This window comes from Medicago truncatula, chromosome 8 (genome assembly GCF_003473485.1).
Source record: "Medicago truncatula cultivar Jemalong A17 chromosome 8, MtrunA17r5.0-ANR, whole genome shotgun sequence".
Taxonomy (NCBI): domain Eukaryota; kingdom Viridiplantae; phylum Streptophyta; class Magnoliopsida; order Fabales; family Fabaceae; genus Medicago; species Medicago truncatula.
Window position 1 is genome coordinate 16,054,305 of NC_053049.1, and position 25,057 is coordinate 16,079,361.

The window sequence follows — 25,057 nt, forward strand, 5'->3', positions numbered from 1 at the left end:
CCAAAACTTGGTGTTTAGTCTTTCAACTTTCTTCCGATTTCCAACTCGTATTTCAACATTTACGATGCAATATTATTAAATACTACTCCTTCTAGACTGTAATTAGTCAACCCTATTTAGTCCAAAATTCAGACCAAATACATTTAGTTTTTCTTTTATTCTTTTTCTTTATATTTTATACATTGATGAATATAATAAATATAGTCAAAAAAATTTAATGATATGCATCGTATATTTAGTCAATACTTAATATTATTGGTAAATCATAAATTGCGTTGAAAGAAATACTACATTTACTTTAATGTAAAAACACACACAAATCACATATAAATATGCAACACCATCTTGTCTATGTGTATGAATGAATATGGAATCACACTCCAAAATGCCCGTGACAACATTTGTTGCCATGTTGTTTGCTCTTGCTTTTGCATCTAGCTTATGCAATGCTTCAATTGAATCAGTTAACGTCGATGTTAATTTTTCAGATGGGGTATTTGTTAGTTGCAATAGTGAGAGCAATGGTCTCACTAATCAAGGGTCTGGTAATGTGCATGTCACTGTTCCTGTTGGTCAACGTGTAATCTGTCGTGCAAGTTGGAATGGTTCAAGTGCTTTGTTCGATGGATATGATCCACAATATGATCAAGGTCATGCTTTTGTCTATTGGGAGGTAAGGCAAGATGGGTTATATCATAGTTGGGACGACAAGAACTTTGTGAAAAAGGGTGTTTGGAAGATTCCTGCAATTGTTGAAAACTAAGGTAGTGCTATAATAATAATACTTGTGCAATAGTTTGATTGAGCATTGAGCTCGAGTACGTTTTGTTAATTTGAGCTTGATTATGCTTAGGATTCTAAATGTACAAGTAGCATTAATTAATCAATTATATTAGTCAAAAAATGTAATAAGAATATAAAAAACTTTTTATGATACTTTACTATGTAATCTCTTCTCTCTCTTCCCCTTCTCTCTTGTGAGCCATCGTCGAAATTTTAGTTTCTTCTCATTCATCTATCAAAAGGGTCAATTTTTAATCCAAAATTGCTCCTTTAACTCGTTTTTTCCTTTCACTTTTGTTGAAATAAGTAGTTTTCATATCTATTTTGATTTTTCTTTCGTGATTTCGTCGTCTTAGTGCGACGTTGTTTTGTTCGTTGTACTTGTGCGTCGTTGTTTGTCATAAACGTAAAGCATCAAAGGCCAGTTGAACCATCCTGAACGTTCTAGATGTGTAAAAAAACATTCTAGTTGAATTGAAGAAGAAAAGTGAAAACAATTGAAGCTTTAGAAAGCTGCACAAATCGTGACCAACAAATCTATTTTCACTCTTGATTAACAAATCACTCCTCACCTATAAATACAAGTGGTCTTGAAGGTTGAAATTAAAGCAAGAGTTTTGAAAGCAAGCATTCTCTCAAGTGAAAATCATCACTACATACAAAGTTTTTCACAAACAAACAAATTCCAAGCTATCTCATTATATCTTTTGATCATACTCATACGAATTTGTTTATTAAATCTCGGGTTAATTAAGTTTTTGGTCCCTATAAATATCTGCAATTTTGTTTTTAGTCCCTATAAAAATAAATCACACTTTTTAGTCCCTACAAAATTTTCCGTTAGTGTTTTTAGTCCATATAAAATTTTCTGTCAGCATTTTTAGTCCCTATAAAAAATTTCCATCAACATTTTTAGTCCCTAAAATGCTTAAGGAAAATGTCACAGAGACTAAAAAGTGTGATTTTATTTTGTAGGGACTAAAAACAAAACTGTGAATATTTATAGGGCATAAAATCTTAATTAACCCGTAAATCTCAAACATGTGTTGAGAAATTTATTTGATCCAAACCAAATCCCATCTTTATCAAGGAAAAATCCTTGCAAAAAACGAAACTAGATAGTTCTAGAATCATTCTCGTTAATAAACCCTTCCTAAACAAACTTGAGTCATGTGCCTCAAAAGGATCCTTTTATCTTCTTAGTAAAAATAATAAGTTTTAATTTTTTTACTAGTTCCAAGACAAGTTCTTACAGCTAATTAAGCACCTATTTTACCATCATTAAACCACCTTTTGTCTAATCTAAAATTTTCTCTCTCTTCTCCCAAAACCGGCTCTCTCTCTCTCTCTCTCTCTCTCTCTCTCTCTCACTAAACCACTTTCTCTTAAACTTCCCTTAACCTTCTCATCTTCCTTCTCTCCAAAACCACCACCACTGAAGGAACCTAACTCACCAACTCCATCACCATCATCCTCCTATACTCCTTCACCAGAAGCAAAGGAACTAACATCATTCAAAATCCCACCAGAATCACCATCAAAACTTCCAGAAATCACACCCATGCAAAACTTCGATTCGACCCTTCATGCATCTCTAGAAAAAACATTGTTTTCTCCTCCAGAACAAACTCATGATCAATCTTCTCAAAACCTGGAAGAAAGTCATTTCCACCCAGATATTAAACCTGTTTACTAGAATCCCCTTTCCATGGTTGTGTACACTAGTTCTCAGGTTTCCCTTCCTTCAAACCCAAGAAATGATTCGCCTCCTCCAAACCCAAAACCTACCTTTTCCCGTTCAAAGAAATCGAAACCTAAGAAAACCAAATCCACTCTAAACATACGAACTCGTTGTTCTCAAAGAGTTATAGTGGGGATTGGTACAAGAAAAACTAGGAGTGTTAACAACACTATCTATGATATTTCAGATTGAGAAGTTGAACCGAAACATCCATCGAACAAAGTCAACCTTTTCCTCAAGTCTCCTATAAGGTATCCACTCCGCGAAAGTCTGTATCAAAACCACATCCTACCCAAAAAAAAAGGGAAAAGAGAAGGCTATCACCCAACAAGAACGTTCTCCCATTCAACCAGAACGTTCTTCTTCCAAAACTTCCAAACCTTCTTCTAACAAACTGTCTTTGTCCAAACGGAAAAAGGTCCCTCTGTTTGATAAAGATCTTAAGAAAGACTTTAAGGAAAAATGGTCTACAAGACCAATTGGGGTAGGAAGATTCATCGACTTTGCAAAGCTAGAAAAAGAGAAAATTTCTCTGAAAGAATACTCTGATGCTCTTGGATGGACAAAATTTCAGGAAATTAGAGAAAGATACTATCCAAAAGTTATCCAAGCCTTTTACTTCCGAGCAGAAGTTCTTCTAGAAAAAGTTTGATCGTACCAAAAATCAAAGATGTCGAAATACATCTTACTCCTAAGGTAATATCTGATATCTTCGGTCTGCCTCTAAATGGTCCTTCTATGTTTGGCGAATCTTGGTATAAAGAACTAGATGTTGAGTTTGAAAATTTTCTTTGCCAAATACCCAGATTTTATGCTCTTCCAATCTTAAACAAACACCCAAAATGCGCAATGTCATGAGTTAGCATAGTCTTCTACCAAAAAATTGTAATTTTCAACAAATTCATGATAATGATTTGTTATTCAATTATCATCTTTTAATGGAAGAAAAATTAAATTTAGCATTCATTATTATTCAGAACATGATTTCTACTACTTAATCCTCTAACAAAAAATTCAACCTCCTATACAACATGGCTTTGACAAAAAAAATTCACAAATTCAAAGGCTCTCTTGATGGAGAAGAGTCAAGTTTTGAGTTCTCTCAATTTACTCCCAAAAACATGAGTCATATGTAAGATGAAACTGTCATCACTAGACCAAATATACCTTCTCAAAAGAGAAAAAGGGATGAGTGTTCCTCTGTTCCTCTTGATCCATCAACTCAAAATGTCTCTGCTAATGCAACTCAGCCACCAAAACGTTGCTAGAGAACGTTCTCAACTGTCCAACATTCTCAATTGTCCGAGCTTCTCATGTCTTTCAAAGCTTTTCCTCTGAACCAACCTCAACCATAAGGGTAACAAAGCCATCACATCTCTTCATCTCTCCACCAAAAACTAACTACTCTGCGCTATTCCAACTTGATTTTGTGGATACTTTCTTTGTTCCACAACCTCGGTTTGAGTCTTCCATTCCAATGGAATCTGTCATACCCCAATTTTTGACCTAAGACAATAGTGACACATGTCATTTAACTCCAACCGGTCTCAGCCTTTCGAGCAAAAAATTCAGCAAAGAGGTATTTTAAAATACCTCATATTCATATTTGATTCCGAGTCGGGTCTCTTCTCTCAATTTTCATTTAATTTTTATTTTCAACTTTTATTAATTTTAAATCCGTTTTAAATTTTTATCTTTTTTTATCTCATTTTGATTCACTTTAGTCCTTGTATTTTTATTTTATTTTATTATTTTTATTATTATTATTGTCAAAATTTTATCCAAAGGGAACACAAGCCAAAACAGCTTGCCACCCTTCCTCTCCAAGCCACGACAGCTTTGCCACACTTCCTCTCCAAGCCACAAAAAACAGCCTGTCATGTTCCTCTCCAAGCAACAAAATTCTGCTCAACTCAGCTCTATAAATACAACCAACAACCACCAGCAAAGGGGAGGAGAAAACTCATAAAAAATTCCAGTACAACAAAATCTCACAAACTTTCCCCAATCTCACGTAATAACATCACAGTACCATAAACCCCATCACCAAATCTACAAATCGATCCAAACAATACCATCACCAAACCATCATAAACCGTAACCCTAGCGCAACAAATCACCAAATCCGAACCGTACCACCACCGATTTCGAATCCAAACCGGATCTACCAAAAGGTAGTATTTCTTTCCTTAGATCTAGGTCAAACCGCTTGGTAAAAATAATTTTTGAGCTTAAAATCGGAAAGAGGGAGAGAAAAGAAGAAGAGAGGACGAAAAAAAATAAAAAAAGGGACACTTTCATTTCCGGCGCGGCGGCGCAGCCGCGATGGCTCACCGACCACCGCGCCGGAACCACCTCCGACCACCATCTCTCCACCGGAGAAGATGAAGAAAAGGAGAAGAGAAGAGAGAGCCTCTCTCTCTAGAAATAAGGGAAGAGAGAGAAGTTTGAAGTGAAAATGAATAAAAAAACCGGTGCCTGCCTATATATATAATGCTAGACCGAACCGGTTCAACCTTGGAACCGGTCTGAACCGGTCTATTCCAGGCCCACACGCGCCTGGCCTCACCCAAGGCCCAAATCCTCTTCATTTTATTTTCTGCACCCTCCTTTACTGCTCACACACACCCCAGCATCTCATCTTTCTAATTTCTTTTTTCATGCATTTTAATTCTCTCTCTATTAATCCAGAGTGCTCTGGTCCTATATTAACTGTTAATATTATATTTATGTTTAATTTAATTATTCTCCAGAATAATCTGGTCCTTGTTAATTAAATTAATCCAGAATAATCTGGTCCTTATTAATTAAATTAATCCAGAGTGCTCTGGTCCTTGTTTGTTAATTAAATTAATCCAGAGTGCTCTGGTCCTTGTTAATTAAATTATTCTCCAGAATAATCTGGTCCTTGTTAATTAAATTAATCCAGAGTGCTCTGGTCCTCAATTAACCGTCAATATTATATTATTCTCCAGAATAATCTGGTCCTTGATAATTAGTTTAAATCCAGAGTGCTCTGGTCCTAAATTAACTGTTAATATTAATTTTGTTAATCCAGAGTGCTCTGGTCCAAACTTAACTGTTAATATTTATTTGTTTTTTGTTTAATTTAATCATTCTCCAGAATATTCTGGTCTATGTTAAAATAACTTCATAATTCAGCTTAACGTCATTTTTCTCATTCTGCTTATATAATTTTCATATCATTATTCCAAAACAACAAAAAGAACTTTTCACAAAAAACCTTGATCTTAAATCAAGTGACCGTCTTTTTATTTTATTTTTCTTAATCAAATTTCAAATCAATTCTAATTCAACTTCAAGTCAATTTCTTTCAATCTAAAAAACACAAATCAATCCTCATTTGCCACTTGCCTTTTTATTTCAAAACCTTTTTGAAAACTAATAAAAAATACAAAAACAAATCAAACGTCAATTTCTACCCCGAACTACGAGGTTTTGATCCCTCACGGGTACGTAGGCAGAGGACACTTGTCCTTCCAAATCAAATAAAAAAAACCAAAAACATATTTCTTCTCCCTCCATTCTTTCACTTAGACTTTTAGGTAATAATTTTCAAATAAGCAATGAATTTAGCACAAGATAATTTAGGTAAGAGGTTCCTACGGAATACCGTAGACGCTTAGGGTGCTAGCACCTTCCCTTTGCGTAACCAACCCCCGAATCCAAAGTCTCGATAAGGGTTTTTACTCATTTTTTCCCTTCCCACGAATAAAAATCGAGAGTTCAAAGATTGACGATTCAAATCAATTAATGGTTTGATAACCGAAAATCGCGAGCACAGAATCCTTTAAGTCTCTTCAAACTACTCATTTAAGACATTGTCCCCATGCTGCTTCTCGGTTTGCCGGAACAACTTCCATGGCCCAAAGGGTGACCCAAAACAATGTAAGACGTTCAAAAGGACAAGGGTCGAAAGAGATGTTAGCAAGACTCGTACTGATTTGCTAAGATTGTTTGAAGGAAACAATGCAATCATGCATCACTTTTCTTACAATACCCTTGAGCTGCAAATTCAGAGGAAATGGATGTCTAAGGTTATGAGCATAAAGTTTGATGTACCTCCACCGGAACCTAATCCTTTTCCAGTTCCAATGTATACCATGCCTATTTCTACTATCTCATCTTCTTCTGATGCTTCTTCTCCAACTCTGCCTCCGAGTACTGCTCCTGCCCCTTTTTGCGATGACAATGAGATGATTTAGAGGGTTATGATTTTGAGGGACCAGAAAAAGACTTAGGATCAAGGGAAGGTTAAGAAAAGTTGCTGCAGTTGTTGTTTGCTAGTTGTTGTTATTAGTATGTCTTTTATTTATTTTTGATGTGATGTTGTATTTTGATCATGTGGATTAAAGGTTCAATGATGATGCTAGTATGTGGGAAAATGATTATTGCATTTCTAGATCTTTTTTATGTTTGAAATACTAGGATTGAAACCTTGTATTAATCTTCATGATTTTATCTAATGAAATGATGTTTATGTTTGTTTTAAAATCTCAATTTGCATATGAGTATTGAATGCATAAATTGAGGGGGAGTTATTTAATAAAATTGTCAAACTCAAAAACAAACAAATATTCTTGTGATACTCTCAAATAACATATAAATGTTTGTCATCATCAAAAAACGGGAGATTGTTGAGACAAAATCTTTATTTGATGTTTCAAAGATTACAAACATGTTATCTTTATTTAATCTTATCATCTACTAATTTGTTTGGCGAGGATTTATTTCATGAGAATGTTCTGAGACACAAAGAAAATAAAACATTTACATCAAAGAACAAATCAACAAAAAGGGAAAGCATGACATGAGAAGAACACGAGAAGTTATCTTGGGCCTTGAGAATTTTCGATCCATTTAAAGAAAAGCCAATTAATGGATAAATATCTCATGAAAAGTAAATAAGCACATGTGAAATAGTATGACATCATCAAAGTACAAATGAATGACATAATCAAGGTCACTTCAACATAGAAAGCAACATCTCACTACGGTCAGATCTCATTCACGTAAAGCAGCAAAGGCCTGCTTACCCGTCCAGAACATTCTAGATGTGTAAAAGAACATTCTGGTCGAATTGAAGAAGAAAAGCGAAATCAATTGAAGCTTTGGACAGTTGCACAAAACGATATACAAGTGGTCTTGGAGGTTGAAAGCAAGAGTTTTGAAGGCAAGCATTCTCTCAAGTGAAAATCATCACTACATACAAAGCTCCTCACAAACAAACAAATTGCAAGCCCTCTCATTATATCTTTTGGATCATACTCATACAAATATGTTTATTAAATCTCAAACATGTGCTGAGAAATTTATTTGATCCAAACCAAATCTTAACATACAAAGTGTATTGTATTTCTCAAGTCTATTCGTACGATAGTTTGAGAAAGAAATGAAACAACCTTTCATGTGTGAAAGCAAAGAATTGTAGAAACCTACTGATGTTGATAATACAGGGAGTAACGAACTTATCTGGTATGGTCAAGAACTTATAGTGCTAGTCAGAAGTTTCAGTTAGCATGATACTATAATGGATAATCTCACACGAGGTGTGTGGACTGAAAGTAGCCGGATTTGGTGAACCAAGATAAATCTCTTGTGTTATAATTCTTCCCTTTCTCTTTTTGTTTAAGTTACACTATTTACACACACAATCACAATCATATTATTATTTATTAATCTCTCTAGAATATTCTAGTACTAATTAATCACAACCAAATTAATCCATAGTTCTGAGGTCCTAACTTAATCATTACTATTGTTTTATTATTTCAGTCAATATTAATTGAACAACTGCATCAAGAACATACTTGTTCAAGATAAAACAACTGCATAAATATCTAAAGATAAACTCACGTTTAAAATTAGCTTATAATAATGTTTTTATCATTCTGCTCTTATATTAATCATTCTCCAGAACATTCTGGTCCTTGATAAAATAGTTTTCATATTTCAGTTTAATATCATTTTTATCATTATGCTTATATAATCATTCTCCAGAACATTTCAGTGTTAAAACCAATTAAAACAATTAAGCTTTAATTCATCCATAACATTCTGGTTCTTGTCAAAACTATTTAATCACTTAAGGTTATTTAATCCAGATCATTCTGGTCCTGTATAAATCAATTGTTATATATATAATACTCTAATCTTGTTAGACTAACATTTACCAAGAGCCTTCTTGAGTATATAAACTTATTTAAGTTTCAGGAATAAATTTTAAAAGGTTCACAATTCAAACCTCCCATTTCTTGCGACGTTTATTGCTACTTCAATACATCCCTAAATATTCTTTTCTTCTTACTGCCTGCGTTTGCCACAATTTGACCTATCAGCCGTTAATTAGCAAATTAAAGATAGATATTGGAATATCATAACAAATCATGAGTTTCTTACGTTAACAACTCTTAATTTTCTCGCTTTATACTCTAAATTGAATTGTTCACTTTAGGGATCCTTGCCTATCATATCATGTCATATATTGCATAATATTATTTGAAAGTGTCTCATGTTTACACCTGTGAATGTGAATTTTTGTAGTTACGATATTTGAGAATATTTTGACTTAGGCGGAAGAGCACATCACATGAAAAGTATACTTTGGAGCTGTTTGGTAGTAGAGATGTGATGATATGCTTCAAAAATCTTGCCATCAAACCTTGTGACAAGAAGTCATCACACCAAAGACTTCAAAATCAAATACAAGAAGTTTACGTACCTTTGAATTCTAAATCCAAAAGGAAGTTACATGTTTAGATTATATCAATACAAAATTATCATTAAAATGGAATGGAATTATAATCTGAGAGCAAATCAGAAGTTATATAAAGTAAAAACTTACCAGTTTGATTTGTTCTTCCGAAATATTAAAGACATGTGAGATGTTAAAAAGAAGAGTTGAACAAAAACACTGGGATCATGATACAAAAACTAGAGCAAAATTGAACAAAAGATGTGAACAAGATGCAAATCTTTTTCCAAAATTGAGAAAGAATAATGAACGGCAAAGCTGGCAAATGCAATTTCATCAAGAGATAATCATCAGAAAAAACGATAGAGCGAGCTAGAAATTAAGAACGGGGTGTATTTAATGAGAGCAATACTTAATAAATACTAATATTCTTGCAACAATGTAAACAAGAACACTACTTTAAACTTAGGTTAGCAACATTTTAAAATATGTTGCCCATCAAATTTTACCAAAAGGTCTAAGTGTATTAGTGACATGCAGACACTCTCATATGCATTTTTTTAAAATATGTTGCCCATCATCAACTCCTACAAAACTCTTCAAGAAAGGAAGCAATAAAATCAATTCTTCATCTGAAGGATCAGAAAACCAACTCTTAATTAGTAATTCATTCTCCACTTGGAACCAAAATTAATGTGGGAGAATTCAACCATTATAACACATGCTAAATCTCGATCAAGCAACGTTAAATCTTTGACGGAATAGACGATAACAGAATATTTTTCGGCTTGGGTCAAGCATATTTAGGAGTTTGTCATCATAAATACTTTGAGCATCAATATACAATAATCTCAAAAAGACCAGGAACTTCGTAAAGGAATTCTTTTAGGTGAGGACGAAACCGTACATAGACATTGTGCTCCTCCTTCTCATAATCAAAATTCACAGTATAATGAAGCACCATCAACTACTTCAATTCCCATATTTAGAGACTCCATCTTCATTAGGCCTTCCTCAGCGCTTCTGAAACCTTAGGAGAACTTCATTCTCATAACTATGATTAAAAATATAAGCTGCTGAACACCTTGTTAGGAAGACTTCCGACACAAGAAGCCCAATGTACCCTCCATCAAACTAGGATCTGATACGACTATTGGATCACAAGGGGAGTCTAAAGGACTGCCCACATCTAGGCCATATCAACAACATAAGCGAGAGACACCGCACTTTTATCTAAAATCTTAAGGCAATGAGTCTATGGTCTCACTTAAAGTGTTCAACCTCCACTTTACTATCGGATGTGAGTGATCACACTTGCACACAACACTTCCAAATAAAAAATCAACATTCTTCTCACCAACACTTGTTTTTGTCGAGCCCGTATGCAATAGTTGATGCAGTAGGAATTCACGACTTAAGTATGAGAAATTCGAATTCAACATGTTTGATAGGTGAATAAAGGAAAATGAAATAGTTTGGGTATTCAAAAATGAATTAGGGATGTTTCGAATTCATGTTCTGCTTAAGAAAGATTAAGGATGTACGAAAAGGAATGGTGTCTATGTGCTTGAAGAAAAAAAAACGAAAACGCAAAAGAGAAAGAGAATGACGAGGATAATTGGAAAGGAAGGTGGAGAAGGATGAATGAACTAGGGGTTTTAAAAATTAGTGTTCATGTTTCCCCAATCTGATTCCCTTTCTTTGATGTTTTAATTATTTTTTCTCATTTTAATAATTAATCCTATTATTTTTAATAATTTATATTATGACATGAAAACTAAATTAGCAAACATGCACCGACACATCATTGAATCGTCGTCATTAATGAGAATAACACATAACCAAATATGACGACGGACTAATTAGAAAACAAAGAAATACAAAATAAGGGGACTAAATTGGTGGTTTTGAGTCGCGTAAGCGCAGCTCAGTTGATAGATCAGGTATAATTTGTGCAGGGGTCGGGGTTCGAACTCTGGATTCCCCATTTTTCCACACATAATGTGTGTGAATCCAGCCACTAGGCCACTTGACCAAAAAAAAAAAAAAAATTGGTGGTTTTGAAAATAGGGGATTAAATTTTTGACTAAATCGTGCCCGCCATTATGTTCTTTTTATTGCGCTAACGTTTGAAAATTATAACGGTGTTTTTTTTTATGAAATTTTGATTAAAAATTAAAAATATAAATGTTTGTTGCTTTCAAGTTATAACAAACCAAACTAATCATGATTACCTATCTCAATGACATCAACAATATAACAAAAAAATATAATCAATTTTTTTTATGACACCAATAACAATCTTTATAATAGAAAAAGTTATTTAATGTCAAAACCTTACTTTATATAGAATATTGGTTTTAAAAAAATAGAAAAATAATAAAAATATTGGTTTTCGTTTTAATATTCGTTTTAACGTGGAAGGACCTATTAAAGTAAATATTGGTTTTAAAAAAATAGAAAAATAAAAAAAATATTGAAAATAAATGTGGAAGTGACATTTGGCAGAAAAAATCTTACTTTATATATATATATATATATATATACACTATTGATATATATTCATGTTATGTTTATTACATTTTTTTAATATTTAAATTTATTTTTATCAATTTATTAAATGTGTTATTTTTATTGAAAATTGAGGGTATTTTTGAAAAGAGAAAAAGTTAGGGGTTATAAAATAGATAATACTCTAATATAGAAGTATAGATATATTGTAACCAAAAAAAGAAGTATAGATATATCCCATCGCCTGAATTTCTTAGAGTTAGTTTTCAAACTGATCTACTATCCTAGAAGGATTGCTTATATCGAAAGAAAAACCCTAACTATTGGCGTAATATTTTTCTTTCAAAGTTTAGTGTAGCATTCTTCAACCTTTTCACCACCACCTATGGTGTTGGTCAGTCATCGCACCTCCAGTCTCGTGGAAGTCATGGATTCCAGGAAGAGAAGTAGAAGAGGAGGTCAAGTTGAGGAAAGTGACAGGGATTCCAGGAAGAGAAAAACGATTCAAACGTTGAGAAGTGATTCAAGGCGGTGGCGGTTCTACCGTATGGCGACCCCGGGCGGTCACCCGGGCTCGATTGATAATTTTTGCACATTAAACTCAACCAAAAAGTCCATTAACACATTTACAAAAGAAAAATTTGGGCAATCTGAAAATTTTCACACGCAAATAGGTCTTGGAATTTTATTTAGCACACTATTGACGGGTTCATATATCTTATTTTAACGGGTTAATTGTTTAAATTTATCCTGTAATATACTCTATGTTTGAAAAATGACCCAATAAAATATAAAACATATATTCTAGCATTGTAACTTGAATTTCTTCTTATTTAATTTTGACACCCTATAATATACGTGTAGTCTAAAAATGTGACCTACAGGTTGAATTTTTTCACTATTTTTTTTCATACATGTTTAGCACGTTAAAATATAGCTTTGCACAAAATTAAATTTCTTCGACTAGGGATAAATTAATTATGAATTTGTATTCCCTCATAATTATGAATTTCTTAAACAATTTATAATTAATTTGTATCTCGTTTAAAAATTACAAAATTTTATTGTGAAGGTTCTTATCATGCCTACAAAATTAGGGAACTAAATTTGCTTGTGAGTATACGTTTTCGCGGAACAAAATTTCAATTTTGCACGTTTCAGTTGAAAAATCAAAATAAATTTAAACGACTTCGAAATTCTATGAAACTTTACAAATCCTTTTTATGTATTTTTATAGATGTCTCTGCAAATAATGAGCTCAAAATTCGATTTATAGATCGAGATTTCTGTTGTTTTGTTTTTTGAGCTTTTGACACTTTAAAAATTCATAATTAATTTGTCGTTTGTCGAAAATTTATAATTTTTTTGTTAAAGCCATATTTTAACGTTCTTAACTCGCCTCTAGGAAATCATGAAAAAATTCAATCTCTCGGTTGCTTTTTTGGACTTCGCGTATATTACAGGTTATAAATAATAAAAATCTCGAATTACATAGTCAGAATACATGTTATTTAATTAATTACAGGGTCAATTTTCAGACTTTAAGTATATTACGTGGTCAATTTTAATTAATAATCCTATTTTAAATTGCACTTTTGTTGACAAAATGATAAACCTCTTTTATTTAATTTTTTTTTAGGAAAAAAATAAAAAATAAAAATATTTCGATTCATGACTGTTTATATATTATGTCACATTTGAATTTACTATTAATTTTTGAGTTTTTCTACTTGCACCCTAGTTAATCATGGTTGCACCCCAAAATGACAAGATTACCCTTTCATAAAATTTAATCTAAAACTTAGTTGAAGTAGGTCATATAAACTGAGTTTAAGTGTATATACTTAATCTCAATTTAAGTAGGTTCATGTAAACTGAGTTTAAGTAGGTCATGTAAATTAAGTTCATGTAAACTAAATTTAAGTAAGTACCAACTTAAACTCAGTTTCAGTAGGTTCATGTAAACTAAGTTTAAGTAAGTCATGTAAACTTAGTTTAAGTAGATCATGCAAACTTAGTTTAAGTGTACATCTAAAAGTTCAATCCTATTCAATGATTATACGTTCATCTCAGTTTAAGTATGCACATGTAAACTCAGTTTAAGTAGGTTCATGTAAACTTAATTTAAGTAGGTTCATGTAAACTCAGTTTAAGTAGGTTCATGTAAACTTAATTTAAGTAGGTTCATGTAAACTCAGTTTATGTAAGTTAAGCCATGTACACTCAATTTAAATTTAAGTAGGTCATGTAAACTCAGTTTAAGTAGGTTCATGTAAACTCAGTTTAAGTATGTTCATGTCTCAGTTTAAGTATGTTCATGTCTCAGTTTAAGTAGGTTCATGTAAACTCAGTTTAAGTAGGTTTATGTAAACTCAGTTTAAGTATGTTCATGTAAACTCAGTTTAAGTAGGTTCATGTTAATTCAGTTTAAGTAGGTTCATGTAAACTCAATTTAAGTAGGTTCATGTAAACTCAGTTTAAGTAGGTTCATGTAAACTTAGTTTACATGAACCTACTTAAACTGAATTTAAGTTAACCTTGCCAATGTAAATTAAAACTGTAATCGTACAGTGCATCAGTGCAGTTGAAGGAAAAAAAATTGAAACTAGCAAATAGAAGAAGAAATTCACTTACTTATATTCAATTGAGTATGGATGAAAAATATTTTGATTCACTCTTTAATTTTCATGGAGATTGATATTGAACATCAAATTGTTTGATCGATCGCTTTGTGGGGTGAAAGAGGGTGAAACTCACTGACAATGAATAAAATTAGGGTTTTAAGAAAATTTATATAAAAAAGCAATTTTGGTATTATAAAAAACTTTTAAGAAAATTTGGGTGTAACCAGAAAAACATGGGGTGTAAATAGAAAAACTCTTAATTTTTTGACGGGCTCCATAAATTTCGGGGCTCCGCCACTGATTCATTCAAGCAAAGGTATTTGAAACGGGAGGAAAAGAAAATACAAGAACTCAAAGATGATATTGAAGATGAGAAATATTTGAAGGAGTTGAGCTTTCAAAAGAAGAATGCCGTGATCTCATGCACAAGAAAGAGATATACGAGGTACTTGTGAAGAAAATAGGGTTAGAGGGTGCGGATAATGCGTATAGAATGCCAGAAGCTTATGATGATCAACAAAGTGGCGTTAATCAAGAAAAGAGATTTTCTGTTGCAATTAAGCTTATAGCGATGCAAATGTTAATCACAAAGAAGAGGCTTGGGAGGAACATCAAATTAGAAAGGCAAAGCTGAAATATGGTTCGAAAAATAAGCGACAAGTCTCTGATGATTATCGGTTTGTGTTTGAGGAGCAGATTGATTGTATCAAGGCATCAGTAATGGATGGACATAAGTTTGATTATGGACAAGAGATTGCATTGAAAAAATCTAGCGCAAAGAGATCAGTTTTCGAGGCACTTCAGGAGGAGAGGAAAAAGCTACCTATCTATCCTTTTCGGGATGAATTTCTCCAAGCTGTTCATGATCACCAAGTACTTGTGATTGTTGGTGAAACTGGTTCTGGGAAAACTACACAGATTCCTCAATATCTTCATGAAGCTGGATACATAAAGCATGGAAGAATGCTTGCATGTACTCAGCCACGACGTGTTGCTGCTATGAGTGTTGCTGCCCGAGTTTCTGAAGAAATGGGTGTTAAACTAGGACATGAGGTTGGTTACTCCATACGATTTGAGGATTGCACGTCGGAAAAGACCATATGACGGATGGAATGTTGTTGAGGGAATTTCTTGCTCAGCCTGAGCTGGACAGTTATAGTGTTATAATGGTAGACGAGGCTCATGAAAGAACACTTTCAACTGATATTTTGTTTGGATTGGTTAAGGATGTTGCTCGTACCCGGCCTGATCTTAAGTTGCTGATATCAAGTGCTACTCTTGATGCAAAGAAGTTTAGTAACTACTTTGATCTTGCTCCAATATTCAAAATTCCTGGGAGACGGTATCCAGTTGAAATACACTTCACAAAAGCACCAGAAGCTGACTACTTGGATGCTGCTATTGTCACAACGCTTCAAATCCATGCCACTCAATCTCCCAGAGAAATATTGGTATTCCTTAGTGGTCAAGAAGAAATTGAAACCGTAGAAGAAATCCTGAAGCATCGGATGAGACGTTTAGGAACTAAAATAGCTGAATTAATTATATGTCCTATATATGCCAACCTACCAACTGAACCACAAGCTAAAATATTTGAACCCACACCTGAAGGGGCTAGAAAGGTAGTCCTTGCAACCAATATTGCGGAAACACCAGTGACAATTGATGGGATCAAGTATGTCATTGATCCAGGGTTCTGCAAGATGTAATGTTATAATTATAATCCAAGGACTGGAATCGAATCTTTACCAGTAACTCCCATCTCAAAAGCTTCAGCAATGCAAAGAGCTGGTCGGTCTGGAAGAATAGGTCCTGTTAAGTGCTTCTGATTGTATACTGCATACAGTTTTGAAAATGATTTGGAAGATGACACTACACCTGAAATACAAAGGACGAACCTTGCAAATGTAGTGTTAACTTTAAATAGTCTTCGTATTGAGTATGACAAGCTGTTGCATTTTGAATTTATGGATCCTCCACCAGTTGATGCCGTAAGAAAGCCATGGAGCTTTTATATAGTTTGGGTGCTTTAAATGGGTATGGCAAGTTAACTAAGGTAGGCAGACGGATGGCAGAGTTTCCACTTGATCCTATGTTGTCAAAAATGATAGTTGCTTCAGAAAAATACAAGTGTTCTGACGAGATAATCTCCATTGCTTCTATGCTCTCTGTTGGAAACTCAATATTCTACCGTCCGAAGGATAAACAAGTACATGCAGACAATGCAAGAATGAATTTTCACACTGGAGATGTTGGTGACCACATTGCTCATCTAAAGGTCTACAGTACATGGAAACAGGCCAATTATTCAACACGATGGTGTTATGAGAATTATATACAGGTAAGGAGTATGAAACGTGCTAGGGATATCCGTGATCAACTTTTAGGTCTATTAGATAAGGTTGACATCGAACTAATTTCAAATTCCAATGATTTAGTTGCCATCAAGAAATCCATATAATATCTGGATTTTTCCCACATACTACAAAGCACTACAAAGCTGCAAAAGAGTGGAACTTATAGAAGAGTTAAACATCTACAAACTGTTCACATACATCCTAGTTCGGGGATGGCAGAGGTTGTTCCTAGATTAGTTTTGTACCATGAACTAGTACTCACAACCAAAGAATGTATGATCCCAAGGACGTACATTGAAGACTCGAGTTCGAAGAAAATACCTCGTGGATGTGGACTTGCATAGTAGGAGATGGTCTTGTTGGAGGGGGCAATGTGCCTCTGGAGGGAAGTACATTACCTGCTGTTTTTTGTAAATGATTTTCTGGCTCACAGTTGTTGTGTATATTAGTAGTTCTTTCTGGCTCCACAGAAGACTTGGATTTTAAATTTGTTTATGAAAGTATCTCATTACTTCTTTATTTTGTGATTAGTTTCTTACCTATTGGACAGTTTTTTTCTGGTATTTTCCTTCCTTTGAATGTTTCGCTTGTTGTTTGCAGGATGGAAGTAAGACATGCTACTTTATTTTCTTTGATTAATCGAATGGTGAAGCTATATTGTTTGACAGACTATTTATTTTGTTTTCCATTTACTTTGCCTATACTATTTATTACCTACTAAAATCTCTGATATTGATATGGCCATTTTTATGGAAGTAGGACGTGCTACTTTATTTACTATTCCATTTACTTCATCTAGGTGAATCGAACGCTTCCATCTGAGCTAGCAGAGAAAATAGTGCAAGACTGATGCACAGTTGCTACTAATCAAGTATTGTTCAATCAATATTTAGTTTTCAGTTTGCTTTTTAATTGGACCATATTGTTCTCTTATAATAGGTAATGACTTGAAACTTCCTACACTAGAAGGGATAGTTAATGCTTGAATCATGTTATTATATTTTCATTATGGGAGAACTTTTAAAATATACAGATGAAATCAGCAACACTCGGGCAAAATATGGACATCAAGCAGGAGTAGAAAATTTGTCAGATATTATGCTCGGACTCTTTTTCTATAATCCAACGATGCGAAAAGAGCACCACACAGAAACCAGAAAGAAGAAATATCAAAAACCAGCAACAACCTCATCAGGAAATAAACCACCAATCCTTTGCCTTAAATCCTATGACCATACGCCTTTTTTCAATGTATTAAAAGCTCTTCAAATTGGTTTAAAGATGGCGAACCAGGTTCGATTAACTGTAAGAAAAATTAAACAAAAACACACCAATGTTGTGGAGCATGATCAGTTTTAGGCAAGAGCAGGAGACCAAAATCAATATTGGAGCAAAATTTGTCCAAATTCATAAACTCATCCCTGTGGTTTATTACATAAAGCAATAGTGTCCTATTTTAAATAAATTCATGTTTCCAGATAAATCACCTAAAAGAGTTAAGATATTAAGTGACTCCAATGGACATGCTCTTACAGTTTATGCAAAATGATGATTGCCCCATTCTTTGGCATCAAAGTAAGCACCATGGTAGGAAGATGCGCATAATTAGGAGAAAGTTCAAATGAGAAATTCTGCAGCAACAATGATATTGCTATCTTTGCTTCTAATAAGGTAAAGTTTTGTCCAAGACAAATTCTAGGACCCCATCCAAAGGGGAAATAAGAAACTTGTCCTTTTGTTGCCTTCGCAATTCCTTCAGCAAACCTTTCGGGTTTGAACTCCTTTGCATCATCCCCCCATAGATCTTGATCATGGTGAATCAATACTATTGGTAGGGCAACATTTGTTCCTGTGGGCAGCAAAAGTTTTCCAAGTTTCAAATCCTTTTGAACAGCTCGATTGAAGTAAATTACAGGAGGGTATAACCTTAGTACCTCGTACAAAATCATGGTAACCTATATGGAAACAAAAGAATTATCAGATAGTACCGAAAATGATTATGTATTAATAATCATCAAAATGAAACTATGTGATTAAAAATTATCTTCTTGTGTCCAATTTTCACGTGACATTAATAAGGAGATTATGAATCTCTCTCTCAATAATTGACATGATGTCCCTAATTTCCACAATTTCCACCCTCCAGGCATGGTCCTAGCGGGGATTCATACGAATTCATCTACTACCTAGGTTGACTTATTTTATACAAGGTTCGAACCAGAAACCTCAAATTTGAAATCACCCCAATAATATCAGTAAAAAAAGAGATAGATACAAACTTTATGTGCCAAGATCATTTGAAATTTGATTTGTAATTTGAACATAAGAGTAAGTAATACATACAGTTTTAAGTTGACTTAATCCTTCGCTGTTTGGATTTTGGTTCCCAAAAACTTGCAAAACTTCCTGCCTTGCACGTTCTTGCCATTCAGGATACCTGCCTAATAACACCATTGTCCAAACCAGCAAACTTGAAGTGGTCTCTTGCCCAGCAAGGTAAAACAATTTGCATTCATCTATCACATCATGGGTGGTCATCCCAATATTCTTACTATTTCCATGTCCTTGTTTTTCGGCATGATTTGATTGCAAAAGAATGCCTAATAAATCATCATTGGTGGCTTCACCATTCTTCAGTGCTTCTTCTCGTTTTTCAATGATTCCCTCAAGTGAATCACGGATATCTCTTTCAATCTCTTTCATCCTCCTCTCGGCAGTTGTTGGTAGAAGCCTAGAAAGCACATTTATTTAGTGATGTTAAATGTGAAGGAATGCACTTGTTTAATAATATTAGATTATAACTTGGGATGAGAAATACAGTAAAACAAAATATGTAGTTAGTTTTTTTTTTTTTTTTTAAGAAATGCATAGAGTTAGTTATAAATCAAGTTTCTTGCACATTCATTATTTAGAGTTATATGTCACACATTAGACCTCTTGTGTCCCATGGTTCCTTTGTCTAGCATGTTATGCTTCAGACAACAAAGACTACAGACATGTAGACATCAATCACACAGGCATATTAGCAGGCTAACAACATACATAAGCTTTCAAACCCACTTCTGGTTATGTACAATTAAACTTGAAACACAGTGATAGTATACTTGATAATGATAAAATAATGGTTAAGGTAGTTTATATTAGAAAGGGGTTATAGGTAGGTATATTGTACTAGTTAGATATTAAGTAGTTATTGTCTAATTGTTGTAGTTATCTTATTGTGTGCATGTATTAGTATATCTAAGGATTGTATTATCTCATTGTGAATATGAATGAAAAATAATATGCTAAAGATTAATAGTGATACCGCCATAATGGAATGTTCGTGCGTGGTGCTGTCATCAAAATAAATCCCTGCTTCTTTAGAAGTTGAAATATTTTTGCTCCTTCTGCATAGCTGCTTCCAAATGCTGTTCTAGAAATTACATCACAGGTCAAATTCTGAAGGAAAGGCCAAACATCAAGCTCACATGTTCCATCTGATGACAATAATCCCTTCCATTTGCTTATCATTTCATTGCAACTGTGAGAAAATGCAGGCAGCATACCCTACAGTATAAAGTAAATCATATTATAAGAAGAAAATTTAGAAATTCAATTACAAAATTGAAATAATTAGCTAGAGCAATAACCTTACTTTCAATTTTTCTATGTGGAATGCCGGATTGACTATCTTTCGATGTTTAGCCCATTTCTCACCCTCTTGGTGTGCTATACCAACACCGAAATACTTGGAAATGGATCTGAACTTTGATTTGGGGAAGTCCTCCATCCTGTTAAAGATTTCCTTAATTTGATCAGGGTCTGTGATGATAACACTTGGTGTTGCACCGTCCCATAAAAAGGAATTCTTTCCTGCATATATATCCTTTATGTTAGAACAACAAATTAAACCCGACTCCAAAGTAAACAGATAGATAAACGCGCAAGAATGCAATGCTTGATTACAAAGTTCTACCAATTGTGTCTACGTCTCAGAGAGCAATGTGGCAGTTGTAATTTTCTATTATGCAATGCTTAAGATTACATAGTACAAGATAAGTTTAAATACTTCGCTAAGCTCGTTGCTCTTTCAGCTTTACTTGCTCTATTATGCTAGAGCATCTTCCCACTTATCAGTGAATATAAACCATACTTAACACTTGACTTATGGAGGACTGGATATCTATTTGTGATTTGATATTAACATCAAGTCCATTTCATGCATGTTTGGCCCTTGCATCTGATAATATAAACTAGGTCAAATGCATCTAAAGGTCCTTTAAGTTGTTCGTTTTTCCCAAAGTGGTCCTTTAAGTTTCAAAAGTTCCAAACAAGTCCTTTTAAGTTTCAAAAGTCTCAAACAAGTCATTTTAGTTTTTGAATCGTTTCAAACATGTCCTTTTAGAGGATGATGGTGATTATCCACCATTTGCCATGCCTAAAAAGATGACTAATTTTAAGTGGGTGTTAGGAGCCAGATTTGGTACCAAAGATGAGTTCAAGGAAGCAATTACCAACTATGCTATCTACAATAGGACTTGTTTGAAACGATTCAAAAACTAAAAGGACTTATTTGGAGCTTTTGAAACTTAAAGGACCACTTTAGGAAAAATGAAAAACTTAAAAAACCTTTAGATGCATTTGACCTATAAACTAAACTTCTAGTTGTGAAGATTTAGAAAGGAATTTAGTATATGTACCATATTTGTGGACAGCTTCATGAAGAGTTGAGAAGATAGATGGTGCAACTTCTTTGGAGAGACCAATGGATTTAGATTTATCTTCTTGTTGTAACTTCAACATATAATTTTGTTTTGATTTGTCCTTTAATACTGAAAGGTTATATGGTTCACCTTGAAGACCTTGACCTTTGAGAAGCTTCTCTAACCTCTTTGGCTTAAGCCAAAAATTGTTGAACAGATGCCATGGAAGCACAGCAAGTAGAACTGACAGAACACAGATGATTATTGTTGTTCCTGTGGGAAACACAAACACCTCCATTTTAGAGTGACAAGTTTTTGCTCAACATGAAAATATGAGAAATTGTGAAGCATCAAAATAGATCTTTATCTTTTTTTTGGACGGATATCTGCGGAAGATTCTTTTTCATGTCGGTATTGTACTGAGATTTTTTTCTCGATCTGGTGTGAATCCGAGATCTTATCTATATTATGTCTTCATCAAATGAGCTAAGCTCACGATTAAAATAAAGATACTTGAATTACGCTTCTCTTTCCTATTATTTAAAACATATTAGTAAACATTCCATTCCTCTCTTCTAAAAAAAACTTGAATTACATTCATCTTCTCTCTTATGTTAAAATTTACACTTTACTCCCTCAATATTTTTTTTAACATAAGAGGGGAGAGAGGAGTGTAGATTTTACTTTTCAAAGGAAGAGAAGTATATATTTTAACATAAGAGGGGAGGAGTATAATTCAATCATCTTTAAGAGTACGGGAATGTAATTTACTCAAAAATAAAAAGTAAATAAAAAAATAAAAGGTAAATGATAACTACAATAATTCAACCAATTTTAATCCAATAATAACTACAATAAGCAACCTATATTTGACCCCACTAATTTGTGTTCTTTTAATATTTTTTTCATTTTCACTTAATTTGATTCAAATTTAAACCCACGGTATAGACTTCACTTCCATCATTCTTCAATCAATTTTCAATCTCTCACCATTTTCAAATTCTCCTTGGATCAATCTACTTCACCAGCACATTTTAATTCGATTTTTCTTTTTCTGGATCTATAATTTCCTTCCTCCATTATTTTTAGATCTACCATTTGTTTTTGTATTCTTTAGCATTCGTGAATTAATCTGTGGAGAAAGTGTGTCTTTGAGACATTTTCATGTCTCTGTTCTCTTATTTTTTTCAAATTTTCAAATTTTCTGTTGAGAATTCAACAAGGTTTTATTATTTTTTAATGGCAAGCAACACACTTTATGCATTACTTAAATAAGCAACTGACACAAAGAAATAAACAATGAGAACTTCAGCTGGATCTCCTCCAACGCTCCAGAACTTAAGGGACGGAACCTTCACATCCAGCTAGGCAATAAACAACCTGCATTGAAGATGCCCTAAGAATATCTTCAATGAAAAGTCATTTATTTAGTTAGCAAAGACCTCTATTAGAGAAGAAAAAAGTGGGTGTTTATTAGTTCCGGGTAAATTATATAAGGACTCACTCTTCAATTTCACAACATTTCTCTTTTCAATTTATTTTTACTTTCTAAATGCACATGTTAAAATACATATTAGTGGACTCATTTAAAGATTCCTTTTAGTTTAGTATTATTGAAGTTATTGAGTTTTTAATAAATACTTTTATTTAAAAATAAAAATAAATGACGTTGGAATTTATTTAAAGATTCTTTTTAGTTTACTATCATTGTGGATACTTCAAAGGGATTTGTTAATAAACTTAAAAGAGAAAGTTTATTTTAGGATTGTTATATTGAAAACCTTGAAACTTTAAAAATGTAATTTTTATACATCAAATTTATAATCTATTTATATTTTTTACTTCTTAATTAGTGTCCTAAGAACACTTATTAGTTTAACCCAAAATAAAAAAATAGTTCAATTTTGTACAAAAAAGAATAAAAAATAGTTCAATTTTACATTTGTTAATATTATGCATACAACTTTGACTTTTGTTTCTTAACCTCAATTCTTAAAAAATAAAAAATAAAAAAAATCTATTAATTCGGAGTTCGGTTGAAGAAAAATAAAATTTTGTCAAATATTTTTTCAGCCAATAATCGAATCCAAATAACCCAACAATCATAATTTTCTCAACTTTTAATCTGGCCTGACCTTATCCAAATACAACTATTTATGATAGGGTGAAGAATTCGCTAAATGAGACGTCATAGATTGATGAACAATTCGTGGGTGGACATAAAGATTTGGACACTTCATTTGATCAACACGCATAAAAAGAAAAAGTCTTAATTAAATAATCATTAATTTTAAAAAGATTTTAGCATTTATACTTTTTTGTGTGTGACCGAATGAAGTGGCAAAATTCTTGTGTTCATGTAAGAATTATTTTAGATTGATAGCTTTGAAAAGAATGACCAGAAATCAAGTTGATGACATTCTGCTAAAGGTGGGAGTGAACAAATGTTAGCTAATAAGGAAGCTCTGGGAGGATGATTCTCAAACATGCTCAGTCACATGGACTTAGATGATCTCAGATGGAATCTTAAGCGTCATTTGCTTCCTCATCTTGATGAATCTGCCAGAGATCTATATGTTTGTGTCTGATACTCCTATAGTGCTTCTGAAGCTTGATAACATAGTTATCTCTGACTCTGACCCAAGACCTCAGAACTCTGCTGAGTTTGTGTCTGCTACTGAGTTTCAACATTCTTAGCGGATGTTAGAGCTGAATTGGCTTCTCGACATGTTGTTCAAATTTAAATGCAGAACCAACTTAAAGGGCAATTAGAGACTCAAGTTGTAGTGAAGACTCAACCTATGAAGCACGGACACCTCTTGAACCAGCCGTATTACGGTGTCCGACACTCCTATGACACTCGTACGACACGTATCAGACAACTAAAATCGGTGTCCTAAATAAAATTGTTTTTTCTTTAATTCAACACTCTTAAGACCGGTGTCTGACACCTATATAACACTTATAAGAGCCGTGTGTCGGACAACTAAGACGAATATCTGAAATATTTTTTTCTCTCTTGCTTCCACATTCCGTAGATACAAGAGTTACATATGTTTTGAAAAATGTTGATCAACTGGGAGGTTATAGACATATAACATTTTTAGCTTTTTTGATAGTAGATGAATAAATAAATGTCAAATACTGTGATATCTTGTTTTATAACTTTTTCTAATGAAATAATTTGCTCAAATTAGATACTTATATATGTATTTTGATTTTCATTTTAGACTATCTATAAATAAATTAATATATACATAATGGTGTCGGTGTCCTATATTTTTTACACTAACAGTGTCGAAGTGTCCATATCAGTGTCGTGTCAGGTGTCCGTGTCGGAGTCCATGTTTCATAGGACTCAACTGGATACCATTCAGCAGCTTCTAATGACTCTAGTCTCCTAGGAACCCTTTGTTTTTTAATTTGAACTCTTTATCACTTGTATTTATTTTCTCAGTATCTTTAATACAAATAGTTCTTTTTGTTGATAACAAAAGGGAGAGTATAAGAAGTATATTATTATTTGCTAAAATTGTCTAATAATATGATCTTGTAGAATTTTTATGCTTCTTATGCTTATAAGTCTTAGGAGGGTGCATACATGGAAGTGAAATTGACAATCATGTATCCTAGCTTTTTTT

General features: G+C 33.3%; 1 protein-coding gene and 1 pseudogene across 1 annotated transcript; one reads left to right on the top strand and one right to left on the bottom strand.

Annotated features, from left to right (window-relative positions):
• The first annotated feature begins 385 nt into the window (after positions 1 to 385).
• LOC11407202 (pre-mRNA-splicing factor ATP-dependent RNA helicase DEAH1-like) lies at positions 386 to 23,928 on the top strand (annotated as a pseudogene).
• On the bottom strand, positions 18,085 to 21,846 carry LOC11411801 (11-oxo-beta-amyrin 30-oxidase-like). The gene is made up of 5 exons (XM_003628012.4): positions 21,414 to 21,846; positions 20,369 to 20,586; positions 20,039 to 20,280; positions 19,075 to 19,462; positions 18,085 to 18,686 (listed from the first exon to the last, which is right to left on the bottom strand). Exons 1-5 carry the CDS (start codon positions 21,712 to 21,714, stop codon positions 18,261 to 18,263), a joined length of 1,575 nt encoding a protein of 524 aa, XP_003628060.2. The 5' UTR covers positions 21,715 to 21,846; the 3' UTR covers positions 18,085 to 18,260.
• Positions 23,929 to 25,057: the final 1,129 nt, after the last annotated feature.

Coding starts and splice junctions, on each gene's coding strand:
- LOC11411801 (XM_003628012.4), bottom strand. CDS start 21,714: ATGGAGGTGTTTGTGTTTCCCACAGGAACAACAATAATCATCTGTGTT. Junction 19,463..20,038: donor ACGAACATTCCATTATGGCG/GTATCACTATTA, acceptor TGTGCTTTCTAG/GCTTCTACCAACAACTGCCG. Junction 18,687..19,074: donor GATTAAGTCAACTTAAAACT/GTATGTATTACT, acceptor GTTTCCATATAG/GTTACCATGATTTTGTACGA.